Raw genomic sequence first — 18,152 nt, 5'->3', positions numbered from 1 at the left:
CTTAAGAATGTTCAGATTGCTGTGATCTAATTCAAAGCATGAAGAGGCGAGAGTGTCCAATGAAGCAACACTGGAGGCAGCATTGTGGTCCAGGGTTCTTGTGGGTAGAGTCACCAATGGTTGGGGTTCCAGATTGTGTGCCTCTGCAGGTGCATTAAGCTCAGCAATAGTCTCATTTACTGCAGGGCCTGCTGGGTTCTCAGAGCCAGTAAGATCTGCATTGCTCTCCTTAGCTTCTTTGGATTCAGGCACTCCAGAGTCTTTGCTCACATGGGGCATTTTGGAGGGTTCTGCTTTTGATGGTAGGGGATTTTTGCACTGGTTTCCACCCTTCTCTGCTGCAGGTACAGGATCTTGCTTTAAGGCATTACCAGTATAGGTGCTTTGTGGATCAGGTTCCTTGATGCACAAGACCTAAAACCAAGCGAGATAGAAAATCAGCTAGTGATTAATGTCAATATTAAAGTGCATGCTCATTCTGAAGCGCACAGTCTTGATTTCCTGTTAAGATTATCCTAGGCCAGGGGTCAGCAACCTTTCAGAAGTGCTGTGCTGAGTCTTCATTTATTCACTCTAATTTAAGGTTTCGCGGGCTGGTAATACATTTTAATGTTTTTTAGAAGGCCTCAGTCTATATAACTAAACTAGTGTTGTATTGTAAAATAAACAAGGTTTTCAAAATGTTTAAGAAGCTTCCTTTAAAATGAAATTAAAATATTGATCTTATGCTGCCGGCCCGCTCAGCCCACTGCTGGTCTGGGGTTCTGTTTACCTAGGCTGGCAGCGGGCTGAGCGAGGCCTGCGGCCGGGACCCTGGCTGGAAAGGGTCTGGCAGCCAGAACCCCAGACCAGCAGCAGGCCGTGTGGGGCCAGCGGCTGGGACCCAGAGGGCTGGGGTCAGAGGACTGGAGTCAGGGCCAGGAGCTGGGTATGTGGGGGGGTGGAGGGGTCAGGGCAGAGGGGAACTAGGTATGTGTGGGGGTGCCAGAGTCAGGGCTAGACTTGTTGAGGGGTGGGGAGAAATGGAGTCAAGCAGAGGGCTGGGTGTGTATGAGGGAGGTACAGGGCTCAGGGCAGGGGTCTGGGGTGTGTGTGGGGGTCAGGGGAGAGGGCTGGGTGACTGTCCCTCTAAGAATTCTCAACCCCCCTGCTCCTTATCTCGTGACTACCCTCTCCTGGAACCCCTGCCCTCAACTGCCCTCCAGGACACCACCCCCTAATTAAGTCTCCCTGTTCCTTGTCCTTGGACTGGACCCTATGCCCTACCTATCCCCTGACTGCCCTGACCCTTATCCACACCCCCAACCCCAGCCAGACCCCCAGGACTCCCATGCTGCATCCAACCGCTCCCTGACAGGACCCCCAGAACTCCCAACTCCTCCACCCCCCCCCAACTCCTTGTCTCCTGACTGCCCCCTCCAGAGACCCCCCCATCCTAACTGCCCCCCCCCCGGACCCTCCTTGCTTCCAGTCCACTGACTGCCCTAAACCCTATCCACCCCCTGACAGACCCTGGGACTCCCATGCCCCATCCAACCCCCTCTGCTCCCTGAGTGCCCCCTCCAGAGACCCCTGCCCCTAACCACCCACCCAACCCACCCTGTCCCCTGACTGCCACCACCCCTTATCTAACCCCCCCAGCACTGGACCCCTTACCATGAGGCTCCACAGAGAGCTAGACACGCTGCTCTGTGGGAGCACACAGCCCTGCTCCGCAGAGCGCTGCGTGCAGTGGCAGCAGAACTCCAGTTGAGCGGGAAGCGTGTCTGCCTCCCCATGGAGCCAAACGCTGCCCCACAGGAGCATGCGCATGGCGTGCTGCACACGGCGGCAGGGCTCCAGGGGAGGGGAGTGGCCGGCAGCTTGCTGCGCTTGGCCCAGCGCTCCGGACCAGAAGCGCAGACCCCACGGCTTGCCGTGACGGGAGAGAGTGGGGCCATTTGCCACCCCGTACGCACAGCTATGCTTCTGCTCCCTGCCCCTGCGGGGGGAGCAGAGGACAGCAGGCCAGGCTGGGCAGGATTTTTTAATGGCATGCTGGAGTCCCGGCAGGCTTCCAGCGTGCCGTTAAAAATTGGCTCGCGTGCCATAGGTTGCTGACCCCGTCCTAGACCATCTTCTGCCAGCACATGATTATGTTTCATAGAACATATTATATCTGAGAACGCCTAGTAATGGGGCTTTCACTGCTGCCCTTGGAACACTTGCCAAACTCTAGGAAGTTGCTCTCATTAGATTACACCCCCTCACCACTTCCCAATTTCATCCCTTCTCTCCCTATGCAAGTAAAGGGATGATTTTGTACTAAAGGTGCTGAACCGCAACTAAAACTGGGTTCTACTCCCAGCTCTGCTATCCAGACTCCCTATGAGACATTGACTATTCCAATGTTTTTGTGACTCTGTTCCCCCATCTGGAAAATGGGAATCTACTTCCAATTTTCTCTATTGAAATTGGAAGCTCTCTGGGTGTCATAAACAGATGGTTAAGGGTTAATGTCCCTTTTACCTGTAAAGGGTTAAGAAGCTTAGTAAACCTGTCTGACACCTGACCAGAGGACCAATCGGGGGACAAGATACTTTCAAATCTCGGTGGAGGGAAGTCTTTGTTTGTGCTGTTTGTGGTATTCGTTGTTCGCTCTTGGGGCTAAGAGGGGCCAGACATGCAACCAGGTCTTTCTCCAATCTTTCTGAAACAGTCTCTCATGTTCAAAATAGTAAGTACTAGCTAGAAAAGGCGGATTAGTCTTATGGTTATTTTCTTAACTTGTGAATGTGTACTTTGCTGGAAGAATTTTTACCTCTGTTTGCTGTAACTTGTATCTTAGGCAAAAGGAGAGGGAGTCCCTCTAGTTTATATAAGCTGAAGACCCTGTAAACATTTTCCATCCTGGTTTTACAGAGAATTTTTACTTGTTCTTTCTTTCTTTAGAACCCGATTCATTTTTTTTCTTGTTTAAGACCCAAGGGGATTGGGTCTAAACTCACCAGGGGATTGGTGGGGGGAAAGGATGTGGGGGAAAGGTTAATTCCTCTCTGTTTTAAGATCCAAGAAGTTTGGATCAGTGTAGCCTTTCAGGGTAATCCAGGGAGGGAAAAGTCTGGGAGGAGGAAGGAGGGGAAGTGGTTTATTTCTCCTTGTTTTAAGACCCAAGGGGTTTGGGTCCTGGGTCCCCCAGGGAAGATTCTGGGAGGACAGGGAGATACTGGAATTTCTGGTTGGTGGCAGCACTATCAGATCTAAGCTAGGAATTAAGCTTAGAAGGGTACATGCAGGTCCCCACTTTTTGGATGCTAAAGTTCAAAGTGGGAAAAATACCTTGACACTGGGGTAGGGACGAATCACTTGCTGTGCATGTGTGTGTACCTACCTAGCATTATAGCAGCTGATTCCTGCTGGTCACCTTTCCTAACAAAGGTTAGGAAAAAATGTTCAAAACACCATGGCCAATATTGGGGCAGAGAGAGGACGCGTTTAGGGTTAGGTTACTGAAGGCACATTTAGGCCACTTATATAAAAGGCCTGAACTGCCACCGGGGCTCCTGGGTGTTCAGCACTTTTGAAATCAGGTCACTTATTTAGGTGTTTAAATATTCATTTTAACAGCTTAACTGTAGGTTGAAGATATTTGTTTTTTTAAAAACAAAATCTCTTGACTTTTACCAAATCTTCCCGGGATGGTGGTGGTGGGGAAATGGTGAGAAGAAGACACCACACACACATACTAACTGGGATGAAATGCAGCATACCAAGTTTCAGAGGGCCTAGTTTCTTTTAGGGGAGGTAAGGGGGAGAAATCAGGCTTACAATGAGAAGCTAGCTTCAAATCTTAACTGTAGGGTAGCTACCACTGCCACATCATTTTGCACCCTAGTCTTGCAGCTAAATGGTAAAATAAGCAGTGTGTATATTTAAGAAAACACTCAGCAACAGTTTGCTAAAATAAAAATCCTGTTCTATTGTGTAGGGCACATACAGTACATGGGTTGAATCTGATGTAGTTCTTGTATGTGTTTGCAATGACTAAGTTAGGAAATACCATCCGTTTAGTTTGAGTGTTATCTTTCAGGACAGATTCGTGTAGTTTCTGTTGAGTTCCAGTTAAATCTGAGCATACAGTTTCATAACTGCTACCAGTTATGTTGCATTATTTGTTGGGATGTACAGATTTTAAAAAATTTATCTAGACAGTCCCTGGAGTAGAGATTTCAGGGACAATCAGGCTTCTTCTGGGGAATCAAAGTAAAAAAAACAAAAACAAAACAAAAGTATATGAAAGAGGAACAACATACCCGCAACACAAGTTTCATCTTGATAAAACTGTCTAAACCAGAATGATCCAGCTGAAATTTCTGATCAAGAGTCATCTCAGAATCCTTTAGCAAGTGGGAGAGAGATACAACCAAGGTTCCCAGCGCATTCTCTCGCTCCTTATCTTTTATCTGTTAGAAGGCAAGATGGTATGTATTATGTATACAGCAAAGCTAGATGTTTGGAATAACTTAACAGACCAAAGTGTGGAAAGAAGGCGTTTGTCTATTGTAGGGCCTACTATTGAATATGGATACATTCAGACAGGCCATGCCAACATTCCAGAAAGCACAACCAATTGATGTATTTTAAGGGAAAATCCCACGCATCTCTCTGTGACTGGGGAGACCCCCATAGCAGTAGAACTGGCAGAGATTTTTGCAGGGGCTGGAGAATTCATTAATCCTTCAGTCCTCCTCCCCCTAAAAGGAGTACACAGTCCAAAGACTGTTCCAGCTCAAACACAAATCCCAGCAGGCATGTAGAGGATAAAGCTGAATCAAGGCTGCATCACATCCACTATAAACAGGCAAAGACTATGAATTCAGAGAAGGCAAAGAAAAAACCACTCGTTTTCACCTCCAAATGAAGCGACTGGGACTGAGCACTGTGGACGAAGAACGTGAAAGCCTGGCCCCACACAGGATCTTTACTGAACTTGCAGGTCTGTAGAAAGAAGAGAATTATGGTATTTTAGCTTTTTGTTCTTGTCCAAGTGTTTATTAGAACTTATGCACAGACATAGGACAATGATGTAGGATTGGAACTCTCTCTGTTGCAGTTCTTTTAGCCAAATGATGCTACATCCAAGCCATAAAGACAGTGCAATTCCCAGGTAAGACAAGTGCACAGAAACACGGGCTCTGGCTGGCAAAGCCAGAACAAGCGAGTGCCAAGACAGGTCAGTCGGGTTATAATTGGCTCTACTAGCGTTCCTATAACCTGCATAGTCAGGATTCTTCTCATCCTTTCAAAATAAAAAGCAAAAACTAGTTGCTTCCAAATGGAACCTCCCAGATAACAGGAAGTGGCTTCCATGGTCACCAGCACTGAATTCCACTGGGTACGAAGGAAGGAAAGAAACGAAGGATACAGAGGCTGAAGCAGAGATTCTCAGGCTGGAATGCACAGAAGCCCACCCAGTGGTCTGTATGTGATGTTGCAGGTTCTAACCCCTTGTGTGTGACTACTTCAGAAGCAAAGAGAGCTGGGACTGCCAGTAGGGCCTTTGCTGAGGCTATTCCATAAAACGGACTGCCTCTGCCGACCCCAAGGGCACTGCCAGAAGGGCCCACTGGCTGGGGATGGGGGAGGGGAGTCCTTTGATGTTCCTGAGAAGAGATAATTGGTTTGGGGGAGAGAGGAGGAAGATGACTGAAGTGAGAACCTGGAAAGGGGCTGCAGGTATCTGAAGGGGCAAGGATTAGGGTAAAACCAAATTTTGTTGGGGGTGGAAGGCACATGTGGCTGGAACTGACGTAACAGGAGAATATTTGAGTTTCAGTGCAAGCAAACTGAGCTTGTGTGCACAGGGAATAGGATTCACTCCAGTTTGTCTGGAGGAGAGAGAAATGTGCTTGTGATAAAAGTGACTGCAGGGCAGGAAGTCAAAGGGAGTTAATGGGAGGGAAGGACTGACTTGAGCAGGTATTTATTATGTTTGTCAAGGTGAGAACGATTAACTGAGGAGAAGAAACTCGGTACAAGTGGATTTTTATTGTAAAGAGGAAAACGATCCAGAAGGGGAGTGAGAAGAGATTCATTTTAATTTGGCTGAGGGTGAAGGAAAGAGACTGTGATGGGAATTGGTTTCAAATATAATAGAGAGGAAAATTTATTCTGATGACAGGGACAGATACCAGCCTGACACCAGTGGGAAGGGATGTGGTCCATGCGATGACCACACTACATAGTCGCAAGCCATGCAATGAAAAACTTTGGTACGCCATTGTGTTCTGGTAACACACTTGTATTGGCTCATGTGACCTGTTAATCACAAACATAAAATGTGTCTGTACAGCAGATGCTAAAAAATAAAAAATAAAAAATTGCTCTCTCTAAATTCAAGCTTTACTTGAAATACAAACCAAAAGCCATGCTTGAAGTAGTGCAGTCCTTCCATATGTGATCTATATGCCATACAGCTGTGTTCATGTCTAGAACTCTGCTGGGTCACTTTCACGAGTTACTTTTTTTATGCCAGCTAAGCATCAAAAATAGCTTCATGTAAAAAGTAATGTTTTAAGACAAATGGAAGGATTCAACAGCTCACCTTGCTTTTCTGAATTTTGTTACCCACTGTGAGCTGGACGTAGGAGGAAGGGTCCCGGTCCATCTTCTGTTTTTAAAAGAAGGAGAGGAGACCAGTTATTAGCCATTTTCAGCCAGCAATCATTTCTGCTTTATGTAATCTGCAATATTTAGCTGGGGGGAAAAAAAGCAACCCTAACTTTAAACTTTCAGGCTGAGATTTGGGCAACCTATTTCCATTAAAAATTAATAGGAATTAAGCAGCCAGATCTCCTAAATCCCACTCTAAATATTTAACGGAAATCTCAGCACTATTTTAGGGTTTTCCACCCTAAAGAGGATGGTTACCAGCAAGTAGCCTGGCCACCTCCTTGCACCAGATATTGCTCAGATATTTTTGCACCATCTTATCCAACGTGTCAGTTCAGCACGAGCTGAGCAACTGTTTGCAGGGGAAGGCAGCATATGCAGCAAGGAATGAAAAAATGGTACGACGGCATCAGCCAAATCATGTGCTAGCTTGAACAAATGTAAGGTACATTCTGGACCATTCTTAAGTAACTTAAGTTTTGGATTTGCATGCCTTGCTGCTGAGCTGCTGCTACAATTTAAACACCGTAGTTAGATCTCCTGCCATCCGAGTTTCAGATTGAAGCCAAACTGTTGTGCATTCTGGATATAAATAGGTGGCAGCTATTAATGTAGGAGTTTTTTGGGAGGGAAGACAAGTGGGGAGAAAAAAAACAAAGCCACGAAGATTCTTCCCCCTCCGCAAAGATTCCCACATTCATACAGCCACCCATACGATTCACTGAGGCTCAGGCCCCAGGAGGGGATTTTCCTAGAATTTGGATTCATCGTGTATGCAGCTAGAGTGCCAGCCCTTGAAGCTTCATGACAAGATGCACTTTCCCAATGGAGTCTAGTTCCTTCCCAGGATGGATAACACCGAGACCCCAGCAAAGAGGAAAAAACACACAGGCCCCCATGGGCTATTGTTTCCCACCCCAAAAGCCTACAATGATACCTCTTAAGGAAACAATATATCCCTCATGTCAGCACCCTCTCCCTGATGCTGAGCAGAACCAATATGATCCTGTTTGGACTCTCATTGGAAGGCTGTGCAATAGTCCCCCATTTATTGTAGTATAGGTCAGTGTTTCTGAACCTTTGTGTTATCAGGCACCAGCTTGCTGCCTTCCGTGTCCACAGACTGGTTGTTGAGAAACTCTGGTATAGGCAATAAGCATAGAAAAAGGGAATCTACAGCCCACTGTGGAATGACCAAAATAAGGTGTCTGGGTGAAGATAAGACTCAATTCTCCTTTCCCCATCTAAGTGTAGGACAATGACAACAAAAATAGCATGGGAGTGACCCTGAAGGGAAACAGGATTGAATCCAACGGGCACAGTAATGTAGAAATCTTACAGTCTGTGTTGTGTAATCCAGAACACCTGAGGTCAGCCAGTCAAACGGGATTAACTCAAGATTTTGTGGAATGGATGTATAGTTGGTTTGAAAGAAGAGTAAGCAGGTGTAGTTGAAGAGATGTGTCCTGGTCGGATTACAGAAAGCCAAGAGAGGTACGTTCTTTACAGACACACAATATTTGAGGAGTACAGGGAATAACTGGAAGGGAAAAGGAGGAGCTCAATATGGTAGGGTAGCTTTGGAAACTCCTCTAAATACTAAGAGAAAGGGATTGTGCTAGATTCTAAAGGAGACAGGAAGCCAGTGACCATTTCTGACAAAAGAAGGTTCTCTTAGCCCATTTTGGAAGGATGGAAGTTTACAGAGATTGAACTGAAAGGACACCATAAGAGTAGAAAGCCTTACAGCAGTGGAGACGAGAGTAGGAATTAGTCTAGGGGTTGGCAACCTTTCAGAAGTGGTGGGCCGAGTCTTCATTTATTCACTCTAATTTAAGGTTTCGCGTGCCAGTCATACATTTTAATGTTTTTGGAAGGTCTCTTTCTAGAAGTCTGTAATATATAACTAAGCTACTGTTGTATGTGAAGTAAATAAAGGTTTTTAAAATGTTTAAGAAGCTTCATTTAAAAAATGAATTAAAATGCAGATCTCCCCAGACTGGTGACCAGGACCCGGGCAGTGAGAGTGCCACTGAAAAAAAAAAAATCAACTCGCGTGCCGCCTTCAGCACACGTGCCATAGGTTACCTTCCCCTGAATTAGTCCAATGGCTGGATTCTCTTATTGTGTAAGGATGATGGGTTTGTTTGGTTAAGAATGTAGGTGAGTATTGTATCGTTTCACGTTCCCTCACTTACACAGCATCAAAATTAAAATCACAGAAAGGCAGCACACTGTATCCGTTGATGGAGCTAATGGAGTTATACCAGAGATGGTTCTGGCCCACTGATTTAGAGAACAATGGTTATTAAGATTTCAATCCCTGACATGGTTGAAATGTTTTCCTTTAGTGGACACCAGCCCGAACTGTTAAATATTGTGTAATACAGCAAGTGTTCTTATGGGGTATTGAGAAAATATATGTATTTACCTTGAGGTATTTCTGGTTTTTGAACTTCTGTGCACCATATTCACCATTTGAGTATTCAAAGTGATTTTTCTGTATCAGTGGAAAATATATTTTACAAAAGTTAGTGCTGCTTTTTAAAAAAAAAAATTAGAAGTATAGGCTGCTTGTTACTTCTGTACTTACGGGAAGGTTGCAAGCACTGTCCAAATAGACTATTAACAATGCTGTGGCTAGACCATTCTTATCCTGTGAAGCAACAAAAACAGAAATCATCAGGGACAAAACCACACAAGAGCACAAATGCATGGGGTACCTGTTTCAGTCTAGCAACTCGTGTCTCAAACAGCTTTTCAACTTGCTCCTAAAACCTGGCATTTAGGGGCATGCAACTCAACATCTAACTGTTCAAAAATTATTGAAGTCACACAAGCGGAAACCACAGCACTCTACACTCCAGTCCTGCTCCCATTCAAATCAGTGTGTGTTTTGTCACTGAAGTCAATAGGAGCAAGATGGTTTCACACAGTTAGATCAGCACCCCAAAAGCAGAGTGGAGGTGAGGCATTATCAATCTGGGTGCACAAATTATGTTCCAGAACATGTTTGTTTCAAGACAAGTGTTGTTCAGGTTAGATGACTATAGACTGATGCAATAAGTGACTAGAGAGAAATTGGATGTTTCCAACAGTCAAATACAACAGAAGTGACTTGTATCATTGCCATGTCATCAAGGTTTAGATTAACGTAAGAACATTATATGGCTCCAGGGCCAGTGAGGTTCTGTTCTCCATGTTTGCACACCTATCAATTTGCAGTCCACATTATCTAGATGGCTTTGTCAGATGTGACATGCACATTTAAATACATTAAGCACAAAATATACACATTAGTGATAGTCAATCCAGTCAGTGATGATGGAAGTTTTAAGATGTGTAGCATTTCTCTAATTACAATTATAACACAATTTAAAATGAAGTTGAAAGGTTCAAAGTGACTCAGCTTCTCAAAAAACACAGAGTAAGTGTGGCCGATTAGGGTTTAAGTCTTCAATGTCATGACCTCAGTGCTACGCAATGCCTTTACTGGAGAACTGATTCCCCTCATTCAGAGGGGCACATAAGCATGTGTTTAACTTTATACTTTTTTTTAAAAACACAGAGCGACATGCCCAGTTATAAAGTTCCATTGACTTCACTGGAACTTAAGCATGTGGTTAAGTGCTTTAGTTGAATTGTGGCAAGAGGGAACACTTAAAAATGAGAGCGACACAAACTAGCCCACTGAAAGAGTACCACTACAGCGTTCTATAGCCACAGCCCTGAACTAGTTTCACTATTGGAAGTTGGTTTATGCTATGTGCAGGGACTCAGATATGGTGGTGATTTGGGGATGGTAGAAGGAAGTGATGAGGAGAGAGAGATTATTGGGCCACTGCTGTCAAATGCTACTACTCTTGAAAGAAGGGTTGCATCATTTTCCTTATTTTCAGCTAATCAGGAATTAGATGAGCTCTCATACAAACAAATTCAGTCTTGGGGAAAGTTCATATCTAAGCACCGTCAAACAAATATAAGCTCCAGGTAGATTACTTCTGGTTCATAGTTGGGTCATATTACTCTGTAAAGGAGCCTATCAGACTGATGTTGAAATACCTCAAACAAATTTAAAAAAACAAAACACACACAACATCTCACCTCATGTAGTTTTTCTTGGTCAGTTACTAATGAAAGCCACTCAAGCTTTAAATGCAAGTGTCCACTTGCAGTCTTACTTAAGGGAAACCACTAAGTGAAGAGAAAAAAAAAACCAACCTGAGAACTGTTTGCAGAATAACGCATTCTGTGTCACAATCATACTGTGAATTATGTACAAGAACCAATTTAAATTGCACTTTGAGCTTGAAATTTTTATGCATAAACGGACCTAATTAACCATATTTAGAAACAAAGACTTGAAACATTAACATATTAAATAAGATACTAAATCATAGGGTACTAACTATACTAATAAGAGTAAGTACTGGAAACGGGAGGCAGCAATCTCTGCATTGTGCTTGATTGCAGAACAAAAGCGTCATAGTATAATTTGTTTCTTTGCCTAGGAAGAAATTTTTAACTAAGATTTATTTAGAGACTTGTACAAACACTCAGGATACACTATGCATTTGCAACACAAGTGCAAAATAGCACTTGAGTTTGTACTGTGCTGGTAGAAGCTGCCAGTTTAACTGAAAAGCCATTCCTTCGGGTATTTAAAGTTTTATGAACAACAGTAACCAGCTGTCACTTTCCTGTAATAAAATTGTTACAGTAACTAACAAGCAGCAAGTGTGCAGAAACATCAGGGAATGCGCAAGGTCCATGTTGTAACATTTGGAAGCAGACCATAAACTTTTACCTCATCAACAATTCCATCATTCATTACATCAGCAAGGCTTATAAGTAAGCTGCAAGACAAAAAAATGAACATGTCACAAAATTCATTGCATGTTTTGACGAACAGCATATTATAATTAATGGACAAGAGATGAATATTTCACCAAACAGATCTATATTGAATCCATGTATAGAACAAAAGCTACACGTTACCCTCAGCATGTGTAACTGAACATGTTTGGCTTTTATGAGTCTTCCCCTTGTGGAAATGCTTATAAACACACATCTGAAGGGACCTTTGAAACATACCACTCAAGTGTCCCTCATTTTAGGAATCACTTAGTGCTCAGAGTTATTTGCATCACAATAAACCACCAACCACATTTAAAAAAAAAAAAAAGTTTAGAGACAATTATTTGGACTAAGGAAATTAATCCCTCAATGTTAAGTTTCCTGCATGAACACATTTGTGCATCCCTCTGTAGTAAATAATTGGGCCTACAAATATACTCTAATTGTGAGCTCAACTGTAAGTGAAAGTTGATAAAATGTCACACTAGAACAAATGTTGATGGGAAAATGGGAAACAGACTGAATTATTACAAACAAAGGTCTATTTATAGAATTCAAGGACTCTTACGATCATGCCTGGTAAACAAGAAAAGTGTGGAACTGGAAGTCACCGTCTTTTTCTTTCTCCTCCATCACCATAGGTGCTGACCGCAGGGGTGCTGCGGGGCTGGAGGACCCATGGGGAAAAAGTTAACGGGTGATCCGCACCCACAGGTGGACAAGCTCCCCCTGCCCCACCTCCTGCCTCCCTCCCACTCCCGAGTGCACCACATTCCCACTACTTCCCCCTCCCTCCCAGTGCTTCCTGCCTGCCTAACAGCTGTTTTGCAGCACTTAGGACTTTACAGAAGGGAGGAACAGGGAAGCAGCATGCTCAAGGGAGGAGGTGGAGAAGAGGTGGGGTAGGGGCAGGGCTTGGGGGAAGGGGATGGAATGGGGGCAGGGCGGGAAAAGGCAGGGTGGGGACTTTGGGGAGGAGTGGAATTAGAGCAGAGCGAGGGTAGTGCAGGAGTGGGGCCTGGGGAGGAGTCAAGCACTTCCAGTTCCTTCATAGGGCAGAGTGGAAGTCGGTGCCTACGTCCAGCACCCTCAGGTGTATATAGTGTTCACCAGTTTCCACGATGTATTTTGGTCTTTTGCTGGACTGTTCCGGCTTTTGAATGTTAGGTTGATGGATTTGGCTTCTCTCTCTCTCGTTCTGCATATGTTTCTCTAGGTTACCCTCTTTCTAAGTGATTTCCATATCATTTGCAGTGGAAGTAGTGTTTGTGGCATCCTTAAAGCATGTCCTAAATACATCCATTGTTGTCTTTTTACCATATTTGATGCCTTAGATAGGGTTGCAACATCAGAAATTCTAAGCAGAGCAAGAAACTCTTGCCAGCAACCTATGCAGCGAACTCTACCATCAGAGCTGCCACCCCTAGTTTCTCCTGGGACCCCGGGATTTTCCATAATGCAGTTGAGCCCTTGTCCGGATCTGAAGAGATGTGCTGACACAGACTGTACCAGAGAGAGGAGCCCAGATGACATTGCCACCTCCGCTGGCTCTGGCTAAATACCAACTACCACCTGAGGCTGTCTTTCTGTCGGACAGCAACACCCCTGTTCTGTTCCTTCTCCACCTTATTTCTTCTCTTATCTCACTCCTTTTTCTTTCTGTCTCAGGACAGTCTGGTTTAGCTGGCCACGACTGTATTTTGCAACACTGCTGTAAACCTGTGACCAGAAAGCCAGCTGACGGCAAGATCCTAAACAGTCTGATGCATGTTTGCAAGGTCTCAGAGGGCTAATAAAAGGATTTCTCCAGCAGTGAGAAAGTCAACACCAGATACAAAGAGGTATCTTCTTTTTGTACACCTTGTATATGTGTGCATGCGTGACCCTTGTTCTGCCTTCTAGGAAATGGGATCCAGCCCATGTCAATTAACTTGCTCTTTTTCCTAAAATCACACATACTATTGAAAAGATTAAAAATAGGAAATTATGTGCATCACCTGCCCAGAAAGTCATCTTTATCTGGATCTTCATCATACAAGTCCACTTCTAAGTCCTGACCAGGCACTTCATGAACAACAAACTGTTGGGGGGGAGAAGAGAAGAGTGGAGAGGAAAAAGGAGAAGAGGAAGAGAGAACGTCATAGGATTTATAGACAGACAAATATTCACAGGCCACATTAAAAGCCTCAGGTTAGTGACAAGAATGCAGTACTTCCCAGGGTACATTGAGGAAATATATATATGCTAATGCAGGGTCAGCATAAGCATGATGTGTTTGCATCTTGTCTAAAATCCTCATACATAGATCAGCTTGAAAACTGATACTTCAGTTCAGGTGCCAGGGTCAAGTTTGCAGGGCAAACATCTACTCATTTGATTAACATGTTCTGAAGATACACCTCTACCTCGGTATAACGCAACCCAATATAAGAGGAATTCAGATATAACATGGTAAAGCAGTGCTTTAGGGGGGTGGGGCTGGGCACTCTGGTGGATCAAAGCAAGTTCACCTATAACAGTAAGAATTTTTGGCTCCCGAGAACAGCGTTATATCACGGTAGAGGTGTACAAGTTAACTTGTCAGTTCAGTTGGTAACAAAAAAAATTGTATTGGAACTGATAAGACTATTAGGCAAGGGGGAAAATCACAGAATCATAGAAATGTAGGGCTGGAAAGGAACTTGAGAAATCAGCATGACCAACCCCATGCCCTGAGGCAGGACCAAGTAAATCTAAAGCATCCCTGACAGGTGTTTGCCTAATATATTCTTTAATATCTCCAGCAACTTGGATTCCACAACCTCCCTTTGAAACTTATTACAGAGCTCAACTACCCCTATAGTTAGAAAGTTTTCCCCTTTCTAAAATCTCCCTGCAGATTAAACCCATTGTTTCTTATCCTACCTTCAGTGAACAAGAACAACTGATCCTCATCCTCTTTGTAACAGACCTTAACATATTTGAAGATGATTATCAGGATTCCCTCCACCCCTCATCATCTTTTCTGAAGACGTAACATGCCCAATTTTTTTTAACCTTTCCTCATAGGTCAGGTTTTCTAAACCTTTTATTATTTACATTGCTGTCCTATGACTCTCTCCAATTTGTCCACCCCTTTTTTTTTTAAAGCATGGTGCCCAGATTTGGACACAGTACTATAGCTGAGGCCTCACCAGTGCTAAGTAGAGCAGGATAATTACCTCTCATGTCTTAGATACAACACTCTTGTTAAAAAATTCCAGAATATTAGGTTTCACAACTAGCACATGGACTTATTCAATTTGAAGTTTACTATAATCCCTAGATCCTTTTCTACAGGACTGTTGTCAAACCAGTTATTCCCCATTTTGTAGTTGTGCATTTGATTTTTCCTTTCCAAGGGGAAGTACTTTGCACTTGTTTATTGAATTTCATCGTGTTGATTACAGACCAATTCTCCAATTTGTCAAGTTTATTTTGTATTCTGATCCTCTCCTCTAAAGTGCTCACAACCCTTCCCAGCTTGGTGTCATCTGGGGATTTTATAAAACAAACACTCTCCACTCCATTATCCAAGTGATTAATGAAAATATTGGTTAGTACCAGACCCAGGACTGACCCTTCCAGGACCCCACTAGATATGCCCTCCCAGTATGAGAGCACGCCATTGATAACTAGTCTGAGTACCATTTTTTAACCAGTTGTGCACCCACTTTGTAGTAATTTAATCTAGACCACATTTCCCTAGTTTGCTTAGAAAAATGTCATATGGGACTGTGTCAAAAGCCTTTCTAAAAATCAAGATATATCACATTTACTGCTTCCCCTTATCCAATAGGCCAAAAGGGGAAAGAAGAAAACTTAGTTTGACATGGTTTGTTCTTGACAAATCCATACTGGCTATTCCTTACAACACTACCATCATCTAGGTTCTTAGAAACTGATTGTCTAATAATTTGTTCCTGTATCTTTCCAGGTATCAAAGTTAGGCTGACTGGCCTATAAAATACCCTGGATCCTCTTTAGTACCTATCATATGTTTGCCCTTCTCCAGTCCTCCATGAATTCATAAAGATAATTGAGACTGGTTCCCAGATTGCTTCAGCTAGTTCGTTAAGTACCCTAGGATGAATGTCATCAAGCCCGGCCCACTTGAATACATCTATTTTTTCAAGATAGTCTACCATGTTTTTTCCCTATTTTGGCTTGCATTCCACCTCTCTCATTGATACTATTAATTGTATGAGTATGTGGTCACCACTAACCTTTTTAGTGAAGAGAAACAAAATGGGCATTAAACACCTCAGCATTCTTGAGGTCACCGGTTATTAGCTCTCCTTCCCCGCTGAATAGAGGACCTACACTTCCTGTTGTCTCTCTTGCTCCTAACATACTAATAAAATCTCTTACTGCCTTCTGTGGCCCAGGCTAACTGTAACCCATTTTGTGCCTTAGCCTCTCTCATTTTGTCCCTGCCTATTTGTGCTACTCTCTGTACTCAGACTTAGCAATTTGTCCATGTTTCCAATTTTTTGTAGGATTCCTTTTCAATTTTCATGTCATTAAAGAGCTCCTGATGGAGCCATATATTGGCGTCTTACTATTCTTGCGGTCTTTTCTTCACATCAGGACAGTCTGCAGTTGTGCCTTTAATTCTGTTCCTTGAGAAACTGCCAGCTCTCCTGAACATCTTTTCCCCTTAGATTTTCTTCCCAGAGGACCTTACCTACCCATTTTCTGAGTCTGTTAAAGTCTGATTTTTATGAAGTCCAGTGTCCTTATTTTGCTCCCCTCACTCCTTCCTTGCCTCAGGATTATGAAATCACTTCATCATTACGCTCACCAAAATTGCCTTCCATCTTTAGATTTGCTTTCCATTCCTCCCTGTTGGTCAGAATCAAGGCTAAAATGGCTGTCCCCTTGCTTACTTTACTTCTAAAAAAGAAGAAAAAAAAAAAAAGTGACCCCCCCTCCCCCAATATCTTCCACGCACTTATTGAAGGACAGAAGAAAAAGTGCCCAACCCAAGTATTATCCACATATACAGACAAACATTACAACTTTATATGGTTAGAAAGATCACTAGATTCTATACCTCAGACATTTCATTCCAGATGGGATTAAGATTTCGTTGAATAGTCTTGCTTCGGAAATGCACCAAGCCAACTCGAAGAATAGCATAAGGGTCAGACTTCCCCCTGAAGTGGTCTTTCTGGACAAGGTTTTCAGCTTCTAGCAGATGAACTCTGACTACTCCCTGAACAAATAAGGCACCATAGATCAACATGAAAACACAGGCCTCTTGATAATTTCAATACAATTCCTCTTAAAATAGCTATTTCAAGTATTGATTTCAATTATCATTGAAGCAAGGCTATGGTATTTTGATGCAGAACATTCTACATAACTGAGATGTAAAACAGGAAACATCTTTAATGTGTAATTTCATTTACTTAGAAGACAGCAGATTTTACTGAGGCACAATCTAATGTAGGCTATCTGCATATGGTTATAGTTGGGCAGGAAATGTCTCCGGCTGACACTACACTACACAATTGTAAGTAAGGACCTGATCGTGCAAGGAGCTGAGCTCCTGTGTTCCCACTGGCTTCATAGGGAACCGAGCATGCTCAGACCTCTTAGGAAGGGCTTTTCTCCCACAGGGCCAGAGCCTGAAAGGACAAAAAATAGCATCCACCAGAAAGGCGTGATGGTATGATATTTTTGATTAGTTGTTGCAGAGGTGGCCATTCAACTGCCATTTGGTGATTAAACATAGGTGGAAAACAGCCACCTATCCATTTTTCCCCTCACTTTCCCAATATCTAGAATATTTATAGTATATTTAAGAGAGGTTTGCATTTGACAATGTTTTGGATGAATTTTTGTAAGATATTTTATTTAGTAAAAAGATTTGATTTTATGCCTTCCTACCTGTTGTTTAAGCTCTTTCATTATTAAATAAGGAATTGCTGGACTAGCGTACAAATCAAGCACAAACTGAAGATTCATCATATTCCTTCATTAACCCAAAGCTTTCACTTGGTAAGGGAGATCACTGATTAATCTCTTAAACACGCCTTATGTACTGTATACACAGGATATACAAAGACCAAGAGGAACTTCTGGCCAATATCTGCTATTGTACGTTAAAACTATTGGGGATACTCTGTGAAGAGCAGAACAAGGCTATGTCGAACATGGATAGTTATTTTTTGTCAAGGTCCAAATTTCTTGGTCAAAAAGGTATAGTCAAGGTCCATCCTCCAGAGAAAAATAATAATAAAAGAACCCCAACAATAACGATAAGTACTGTAAATAAAAAGATTTCAGGATCTGTTCAAAAGCATCTGGCAGCCCAGATTTGGCCCACAGTTCACCTATTGACTACCCCCAATGTAGAAGATATTGCTGCAATATAAACTCAGTGTGGGGTCAGAGATTAAGAGTACCTAGCCACCATTGCGATGGGTGCACTAGAAATACTCAAGATAGGCAAATACCTCTATCAATTACTACTGTCACAGCATTCAGTATCCAGCATCTTTAGCATAATTTGCTCAGATTTCTCCTACACACATTTGAGCTGACTTCATTCAGTTTTAAATAGACATAATTGGGAGAGAGAGATTGGCTGGTATTATACACGGTATGAGCAGGCATTC

The 18,152-nt window shown here is 43.1% G+C and overlaps 2 protein-coding genes across 3 annotated transcripts in view; one reads left to right on the top strand and one right to left on the bottom strand.

The window, feature by feature from the left end:
- ESYT3 (extended synaptotagmin 3) overlaps positions 1-18,152 on the bottom strand; it is a 61,778-nt gene that overhangs the window by 7,310 nt on the left and 36,316 nt on the right. Inside the window, exons 9-18 of the mRNA XM_030579407.1 lie at positions 16,583-16,744; positions 13,506-13,588; positions 11,459-11,507; positions 10,756-10,845; positions 9,245-9,307; positions 9,083-9,151; positions 6,584-6,649; positions 4,891-4,977; positions 4,293-4,442; positions 2-414 (exon numbers count right to left, since the gene is read on the bottom strand). Of these exons, the coding sequence (XP_030435267.1) occupies positions 2-414; positions 4,293-4,442; positions 4,891-4,977; positions 6,584-6,649; positions 9,083-9,151; positions 9,245-9,307; positions 10,756-10,845; positions 11,459-11,507; positions 13,506-13,588; positions 16,583-16,744 (1,232 nt within the window). The remainder of the gene's footprint in view (position 1; positions 415-4,292; positions 4,443-4,890; positions 4,978-6,583; positions 6,650-9,082; positions 9,152-9,244; positions 9,308-10,755; positions 10,846-11,458; positions 11,508-13,505; positions 13,589-16,582; positions 16,745-18,152) is intronic.
- CEP70 (centrosomal protein 70) overlaps positions 1-18,152 on the top strand; it is a 55,632-nt gene that overhangs the window by 30,801 nt on the left and 6,679 nt on the right. Inside the window, exon 19 of one of the 2 annotated variants that reach the window (XR_004002533.1) lies at positions 13,177-13,349. The gene's annotated coding sequence lies outside the window, so the exon portion shown is untranslated. Of the gene's footprint in view, positions 1-13,176; positions 13,485-18,152 lie in introns of those variants that run through there. The other variant, XM_030579417.1, reaches the window with a different exon arrangement.

This window comes from Gopherus evgoodei, chromosome 11, assembly GCF_007399415.2.
Source record: "Gopherus evgoodei ecotype Sinaloan lineage chromosome 11, rGopEvg1_v1.p, whole genome shotgun sequence".
NCBI lineage: Eukaryota > Metazoa > Chordata > Testudines > Testudinidae > Gopherus > Gopherus evgoodei.
Note: the sequence above shows the minus strand (reverse complement) of the source record. Positions and strands in the feature narration are given on the sequence as shown.